Source organism: Cyprinodon tularosa, unplaced genomic scaffold (assembly GCF_016077235.1).
Source record: "Cyprinodon tularosa strain WSP-4 unplaced genomic scaffold, ASM1607723v1 ctg121, whole genome shotgun sequence".
Lineage (NCBI taxonomy): Eukaryota > Metazoa > Chordata > Actinopteri > Cyprinodontiformes > Cyprinodontidae > Cyprinodon > Cyprinodon tularosa.
In genome coordinates, this window is record NW_024038015.1 from 803,247 (window position 1) to 812,352 (window position 9,106).

Here is a 9,106-nt window from a genome sequence, read left to right on the forward strand (position 1 = left end):
GATAAGGTGGAGTCTCCTCAGTGACATTTCAGAACCTGACATATACCCTTTGGATTATTTTTCTACTTGAATAGTAGAAGTAACAACAAATAAGAAGCTTAACCATGCCGTTAATGCTAGAAAGAGGAATTGGTACTCAGTTTGGTTCGAGCAGCAAAACCAGACAGTTTCTCCTGTTTACCTAAAAGGCTCTCTCTGAGTCAGCCTCATGAAACAAGACTACACCTGTCTGATTCAGGGGCTAAATTTGTAGCACACATGAACACTGTAAATAAGTAGTGTACATTTTTGTGGAACTGGGTGGTTTCACGGCATCCTATTTTAGTGGAGATATAAAGGTACACCTGCTGTTTGAAGCTATTGCTCCTTTTTTACCTGAACTTTAAAATCATTTACTTAAAGGTATTGTGGAATATTTTTGCAAATGTTTTAATAGACCCTCCCCACTCAAAAAAAAAAAATAATATGCGTGCAAGAGCATGCACAAGCCCATGTCTCCTCTTGCACTCTGTTTAAAAGTTGTTGTTCTCATAGCGCATACAAGCTTTCTGTGTCCTAACGTCCTTCTTAACCCCTAAATCCCTCAATCACTGTATAGAGCGGGGACTATATAGTGGACTTTATAGCAAAGTGAGTTAACTGACCGTTTAGACAGATGATCACTGCAATTTGCTCCTTGTTGGTCAGATAACTCATCCTCCACTGCTCACTACCTGTGCCATCTCTGTGACAGCAATCCCATAATGCTTTGCGAGGAGAGCTCTCAGCGTAAAGCACTCTGGGATATATCTGTCTCTTCTGAGGCTTTTCTTTTCTCCTCATCAGAAAAAGATAGCTAACGGGACAAGCATAGGACGGCCTCGCGTAAACATTTTACCAGAATGATTGACAATTAGGAGGACCACTTATTTAGATGATCCACCCGGAAATAAAACATTGTCCTCTATACCTTTAAGAGTCACAATCCTGCATCAAATGTATCTTGGAGTATTCCTACAGTATGACTAAAAGTTTATTCTTTGCCTAATGCAGGATTATTTAAAAATAATGAAGGCTTATTGTTTAAAATCAAAGCAACATAATTCAATTCAATTCAATTCAGTTTATTTATATAGCGCCAAATTCACAACACATGTCATCTCAAGGCACTTTACAGTTCAACCAGATCATACAGTCAAATTGATCAGATTGATCAAGTTTTCTATCTAAGGAAAACCAGTTGATTGCATTGACTCATTGACTCAAATACCATCCCTCACACTAAGCATGCTTGTAGCGACAGTGGAGAGGAAAAACTCCATTTTAACAGGAAGAAACCTCCAGCAGAACCAGGCTCAGTGTGAGCGGCCATCTGCTGAGGCCGACTGGGGTTCAAGGAGACAGAAGCAGAGATACAAAAAGCAGCTGTAAAAGGCGGCCCGTCCAGGAAACACACAGCCAGGCAGACGAGCTCCAAGGCAGCTCCCATGCCAGAGGACGAAGAGAGCACATCCACTCAGTCACGGTCAGAGAAACAGGACCACACTGGAAAACAGGCCGATCTCCAACATCTATAAACAAGGGTGTTGATGGAAGCAGCACAGCTGATGTTTCTTTCCAGGATGACGTCACAGCCAAACAGGAACAAGCAGAGGTTTAATTACAGCAACCTTAAAAGCTTTAGGTACATATCCCTGCAACAGAGATAGATTAATCACATCTAAAATGGAGGAGGAGATCAAAGGGAATACCTCCTTAAATAACCTGGTTGGAACTGGATCTAACATACAAGTTGAAGGCTTAGATGAAGACAATAATTTTGCTAATTCAGAAAGTTCAACTGGATCAAAGCAGTCTAAACCCGGTTCAGATTCCATGACTACCTCAGGTACAATCGCGGATAGAGGAGTGCTTATGATCTTATTTTTAATAAGATCAATCTTATATATAAAGAATCCCATAAAATCACTGCTGCTAAGAGCAGGTGGAATGGACGGTTCAACAGAGCTATGGCTCTGGGTGAGTTTGGCAACTGTATTAAAAAGAAATCTAGGATTATTCTTATTCTCCTCTATTAATGAGGAGAAGTATGCTGCTCTTGCTTTACAAAGGGTCCTCTTATACAGCAGTAAACCATTTTTCCAGACTAGGAAGGACTCCCGCAGGCCTGTGGAGCGATATTTTCTCTCCAGCCTTATGTATGAAAAGGTTAAAGGTTAAAATCATATTAATTTCAGTTCAGTCCAGGAGAAAGGAAATTCCAGCCGTCAGTAATAACAGAGCTGCGGTTTGATAGTTGAAAACAACAATTACTGACTCTCTGAAATGAGCAGTGATGAAACACAGGAAGCTGAAGGCTTCTCTAAACGTGATCTAACACAGGCAGAATGGAGACTTTCAAAGGGAGTGAAGTCCTCCCAGGCCGCCAGGAGGTGGAGACACATGATGTCACAGATGTGGGTGTATAAAACTAGTGATTACCAACTGCAGTTTGGAATATTTATGCTTCATCGGAGCAATGCAAAGGTATGCTTATGATTAAACTCATCTGCTTTTTTTCATTTGATTATCTAATATACCGACATGCTTATAGCTGCATTACTCCTGGGTTATTTTCAACCGGTTTCTATGTAATGTTGTGTCGTGCGCTTTATTTTACGCGCAGTTTTTTAAGCGCACGTTCTGTTGCTTTTTCTCTGATGAATCGCCTAAAGTCAACAACTATGTGTCATGTTTCCTCTCAGCCCACCCAAACCTCAGTTTTCCAGTTGGCTCATCGAGCAAGTGGAGACCGGCCAGTATAAGGGGCTCTGCTACGTGGAGCAAAACAAATTCAGAGTGCCGTGGAAGCACAACTCCAGGAAAGACTGTAACGATGAGGACAGCAAGATATTCCGGGTAGGTTCTGATTTCACTATCTCCACTCCAATTGTTTTAATCGCTCCGGTGTGCTAAGATAAACATGTCTGCATGCGCTTTGCTTGTTTGTGGTCCACAGGCGTGGGCAGTGGCGAGTGGAAAAATCAACGAGTTTCCAAACGACAAGGCCAGATGGAAAACTAACTTCCGCTGTGCTTTAAACAACCTCTCTCTGCGCTTCAAGATGGTTAAAGATAATTCCAAGAACCAGGAAGACCCTCATAAAATCTATGAGATTATTAACACTGACTGTAAGTTCATGACTAGATTTTTAGAATACAATAGAATAGAATAGAATAGAATAGGGTAGAATAGAATAGAGTAGTATAGAATAGAATAGAGTAGAATATAATAGAACATAGAATAGAATAGAGTAAAATAGAATACAATACAGTAGAATAGATTAGAGTAGAATAGAATAGAATAGAGTAGTGCAGAATAGAATAGAGTTGAAGAGAATAGAGTAGAATAGCGCAGAATAGAATAGAATACAGTAGAGTAGAATAGAATAGAGTACAGTAGAATAGAATAAAGTAGAATAGACTAGAGTAGAATAGAATAGAGTAGAGTAGAATAGAAAAGAGTAGAATAGAGTAGAATAGAATAAAATAGAGTAGAATAGAATAGAATGGAGTAGATTAGAATAGAGTAGAATAGAATAGAAAATCTGTTTATTGTCCCACAATGGGGAAATTGTGATGTTTACAACAGCAAAAAGATTATAGACAAAATTGTCACACAAATGTAGACGTCACAAAGATTTATGAGAATACCATAAAAGTGAAGAGTTAAAAAATAAGCAACTGAAATGCTGAATTGTAAAGTAGTTTTAACCCTATAAATACTGTGCAACCTGGAGAATAGATAACCAATATCCAGCTATGAACATTTTTACAGTAATGGATATTTGAAAATAGCAGCAACATTAGAGATGTGCAAAATGACAGCTGCATGTTATTTAACTGACTAAACTGCAAAATCTGCATGAATTTAACAACTTATTGAGATTGTTGGGAACACTGTTGGTTAGATTACGACCTAGTTTTAGTCATTGTAAATGAAAAAAAAAATCTGAAATGTGATTAATTTTATGTTTTCCAAAGAAAAAGAACAAGAAAAAAAAAAAACAAAAAGCATCTATCTTTTAGAAAACAGGATAATAATCTTCTTTCTTTAACTGCAGGTAACTATGACGATTTGCCAATGCAGGACATCCAGGAGGAGACTGACTTAACTCCAGACATCTTCAGCCAAACCATTGATCTCCCACCAGGAGATGAGGTGCAGCAAAACTCTTAGTGGACTTTTAAACTGCTAACAAATTAAATATTCACAGACTGCTACATACGTAAATGGCAACACATTTTTTCCCCAGCAGAATCTACTGCAGCATTTAATGGCTTTAGATCTTGGCAACCAACCAGCAGGTAAAACCTGTTTGAAAAATCAGTTATTGCATTTTTTAACGATGAGTATGATGATGATGATAAACTAAATGATTCACCGTTTCACACTAAACAGACGATCAGCTGCAGGAGAGTAATGCTCAGCACGATAATCCCGTCTTCAGTAATTGTCCTACTGTAACTGAGAACACCCCACAATATATACCTGATGATCAGTTGCTCTACCATCACCAGGGTATGTTGATAAAAAAAATACAAATGTCTGATTGCAAAAGAAATTTTTTATTTTTAACATACGGTAAAAATATTTTCCCCCATTAGTAAATCCTGCTCCAGTGCTTTGTTCACCTCAGCAGCCCAGTCTGTTTGACCTGGAGATCTCCATCCACTATAGAAGGAGGGAAATGCTGAAGACGACGGTGCACGCCAACCGTCTTCAGCTCCACTATCACAGCGAGGAGCCCCAATTCAACGCCTATGCTATTTGCTTTCCTTCCACTGAGGGTCTGCTGGACCACAAACAGGTATAACTTTACATCCACAAGACGTTTGATTAGCTCTGATGTAGTACCCACGCCTAAACACTCTCATTTCAACAAGTAAACAAGTTTAAACTTATGGAAGGTAAAGAGTGCCACAACACAACAAAAAAATAGTTTTTATTAATTTTTTTATTTAAATGCAGGTTAGCTGACAGCTTTGGCTGAGCGCGGGAGAAAAAATATTAGATATGGGCCTATACCCTTTATTCATTTTGATCGATCAATCTTTGAATGAGGTCATGCCTAAAAATTTACATTTTTAAGTTACCTTTTCTGAAATAGTTAATGAAAAATATTTATTTATTGAAGATGAAAAAAATATGTATTTCATGCATTCATCACAAAAAAACATAAGATTCATTTACAACATTTAATAACCTATACGAAGGGTGACGAGTGCCAAATTACAATGAATAAATACCTTATTGAAATAATTTTTTATTTATTTTTTTTCATTTATGAAAACTGGAAATAAAAACAGAATGTATGTAATACATATTGAATTAATTATAAGGACCTCAGTGAAATATATTGATTTAACTTAATTAATATATTTATTTAATGATTTCATAAATTACCTCGTGTTCCTGCACTGAAGTACAGCATTAATTTATTTAAACCCTCACGCCCCCATTAAAGTCAAGGAGGCAGAACCAGGGCTGCTTCCATAAAAATGCTAACATCTGATTGGCTGATTCTCACTGAGCAAGATAAGACAATTTCTTCTAGGCGTTCTAGTACTCTAAGCTCTATATAACCACCGGAAAAGGCAGAAATAACATAAAAATGTGCTGCAATTTATTTACAGTACCTTGGATGGGCAACTCCAGCCTCTATATCCCCAGTTGGGTCTGAAATATCTGTGTGGTATAGCATGGCGGGAGCTGTCAGACTTAAAAAATAAAATTAGCCCCGCCCACTCATGTTAGACCAAACTACGGACATATTGGCATTAAAGAGCTCCTTTATAAGCATGAATGTTTTTTTTCTCAATTTGTTAGACCAATTATCAAAAAGTTGTAAGAGTTAAAATAAATCCAGACCTAAACTTTACAAGCTTATCTGAAAGGAAAAAAAAGATACCACTACTAAGATAACTGTTTGAAACAAAAATCCATGCTTTTAATGTTACTGAGTTGGTTAATTTTATATTTTAGGATCTGTTTTTAAGTTATTTTTTTCTGCTTTTAAATCTTAAATGAATTGGCACCCATACCTCGGTGAGCTCCTACAGCTATATTACCTACTCCTCTAGATCTGCTGACCAAAAGCTGAGAATAAGCTTAGAGGTGATCACCCATATTTGTTGCTCTACAAATGTGGAGCGAGCTGCCATCACATTAGACAGAGCTCATCCCTCTGCGACTTTAAAAACATTTTCAAAACACACCTTGTTGCAAAAGTGTTTTATAAGGTTTACTTTTACTTTGTATTTTCTTTTAAGATATTAAATTGCTTTATAAATACAGAAAGTATGGTATATATATAATGCCAAAATCTCACATCCAGTTTTACATCTAAGTATTGTTTTCTATAAAAACAATTAATTTCTGTTTATTTTGCTCCTGATACATGACCTGCTTCCAAAAGTCCTATCATAGAGAGCTTTGGAAAAGCTGTGTTTAAATATATCCCAAAGATATAAAAAGAAAACACAACTGCAATAAAAAGTAATATCATGCAATACTTTAAGTGCACGGAAAACTTTATGAAACTGAAATACAAATAAGTTAAATGGCTAAAAATAAACTAAAGCCCCATTTAAATACTTATAATAAATTGAAGATTTTCTTCCCATCCCGTAAAAGCATCTGGATATATCCTTTCTGTAGTTTTATGTTGTTGTTTATTAAACAATCAGGAAAATAAGGAGAAATCAAATTCAAAAGATCTGAAGGAATCTCATAGAGCTACATTAGCTTAAACTCCTTATCGTGTGAAATAAGTAATCAACTATTAACTCCAGTTTAATAAACGGAGACTGATGGATTTTATTCAGTCGGCATTTCATTACATATTAGCAAAGAGAGAACAAGACAACACAGAGAATTTATTGCATGGTTATCAGCCCTGTTCTGATCAAGCCAGAGGTTGTCTTCCTTACAATGATGGAAAGGTCGAAGGTTGTGTCAGAGTAAAAAAAAAAACTCTAACCAAAGCAAAAAAACAAATAGAACAAAAAAGGGTAAATGTTTTGAGAACTTCCTCATATTATGGCCAAACAGTTCTTCAAAGTATAAATACCCCCGTCTCTCTTAGACATGTTGTGGCCTTGGAGCTCTGAGGCCGATTAAATAAGTCAGCACTCATAAATTTGTATATATATTCCTACATAAATGTATGTAAAAGGGAATAAATTAGAGATGGATTTCTCCCACCACACTCCTAAAAAGGCTTGTTTTGAATCCCCCCTACTTGTGTCTATATTCAAAGCTGCCTGAATATTATATTTTAATTAAAAAGTTTCTGTCCTTTCACATTAACAGGGGAAACCTGCAGCATTATTAATAATTAACCTAATGTACTTATTCTTCTGTGCTCCAGATTGATTACACAAACCGCATACTGAACAGCATCCAGCGTGGCCTGTTCCTGGAAATACAGGAGACAGGGATCTACGCCAGGAGGCAGGACAAGTGCCACGTGTTTGCTAGCACCAGCGACCCCAGCATAGCTCATCCTAACCCCCAGAAGCTGCCCCAAAACACTGTGGTGGAGCTCCTCAGTTTTGACAAATATATTAATGGTGGGTTTTGAAATTTCCATCTTCGTTAAAATTTTACATTTTATAGGATTTTATGAAAGCTGCATTTTTTTTAATGATAATAACCAACCCTTCAATCTGTGCCTGCTTTAGAGCTTAAACAGTTTAAGGAGAACAATGGCCGCTCTCCTGAATACACCATCAACATGTGCTTTGGAGAGAGGTTTCCAGATGGAAAACCGCTGGAAAAGAAGCTCATTGTTGTAAAAGTAAGACTTTATTATTTTGTTTACTCCTATTCATCGTCTACACTAGTCGGTAAAGCAAATTTTTAAAATGTTCTCTCCTTTTCTCCTACAGGTGGTGCCTTTAATTTGTCGATATTTTCATGACATGGCCCAGATGGAGGGGGCTTCATCTCTCCACTGCTCCAACATCAGCCTCCAGATTTCACACAACAGCCTCTTTGATCTCATCAGCTCGGTGTTTTCTCTGCCCGGAGCCGAGGAGCCGCTCTCCACTGCTGTGCCTTTCATAGATCAGATTTTTAAAACTTGATTTCTCGTTGATCTTTAGTGGAAGTGATGTAAAATACTAGCTATTTTGATGCACTCAGGTTAATGGGTTAAAATAACTGGCTACTTACAATTAAGGTGAGATTTATCATCACTTATCTAATTTTCCCTTTTTGTTTGCACTACTGAAACACTTGATACTTAAACCACTACAAAAGTACAAACAGTCTTCTTAGATGTTGAACGTTGCAAAAAGATGCAACTCTAAATTTACTGTCAGCTTCTTTTTATTTCCATTTTATATACAAAAATATTTTTTAGATAAGCTCCAATCTTCTTTTTTTTTACCTCTGCAACAAATGTTTGTCTTTTAAGAGCTGATATATAGCGAATTATACGTTAAACTATGACTCCTATGCAGCTCTATCCCACATGGCTTATAAACTATGTAAATACATTGATGGTGCAATTACTTGTCTATATGTTTTCAAACTTGTACTTATGTTTTCAAACAGTTCAATTAAATAAAAATAAAAACCTGAAGATTTTGTGGGTTTCTTCAGTACCGTAAATGAAATTTAAGTCAGAACCTAGAAAGCACAGCAGTTTAAATTACCAGTGTATTGCATGTAAGTTGGATCTACACAGAAAGTTTGAAATGGAAATATGTTAAAAACAGCCTCAATCACGAGGTTAATTATAAGGTTTGTATGTTGGAAAATAGGTGTCTCTTTAATTTCTAAAGGTGGTTAAAAAACAAAAAATGAATGTGATCTGGTAATGTGTGGTTCTGATGGTAACCCAGGTCCAGTCTGATTGGTTTGTCAGAACCTCATGGTGAGTCTCTCTTCTCCAAAGAGCTGAGTTTAGGAACTCATCCAGGTTTAAAGCCTCTATAAATATATATAGAACAAGACTTTTCTGAAGGGGCAAGAGATGACAGTTTAACCGTTCAAGATTCAGTTTTGTAAACACTTTATATGTGCATGTCTGCAATGTTCATCTATTATTGTGCAGAGTTCATGAAAGGTCGTCTAGCTT

General features: G+C 36.8%; 1 protein-coding gene across 2 annotated transcripts; it reads left to right on the forward strand.

Moving 5' to 3' along the window:
* Positions 1 to 2,361: 2,361 nt before the first annotated feature.
* On the forward strand, positions 2,362 to 8,608 carry irf7 (interferon regulatory factor 7). Of its 2 annotated transcripts, none has more exons than XM_038275426.1 (10): positions 2,362 to 2,505; positions 2,724 to 2,877; positions 2,978 to 3,149; positions 4,082 to 4,179; positions 4,274 to 4,325; positions 4,420 to 4,539; positions 4,626 to 4,828; positions 7,391 to 7,592; positions 7,704 to 7,819; positions 7,911 to 8,608. In XM_038275426.1, exons 1-10 carry the CDS (start codon positions 2,498 to 2,500, stop codon positions 8,106 to 8,108), a joined length of 1,323 nt encoding a protein of 440 aa, XP_038131354.1. In that variant the 5' UTR covers positions 2,362 to 2,497; the 3' UTR covers positions 8,109 to 8,608. The 2 variants fall into 2 exon arrangements, with proteins under 2 accessions (XP_038131354.1, XP_038131360.1); XM_038275432.1 differs by having other exon boundaries at positions 2,363 to 2,505; positions 4,277 to 4,325.
* Positions 8,609 to 9,106: the final 498 nt, after the last annotated feature.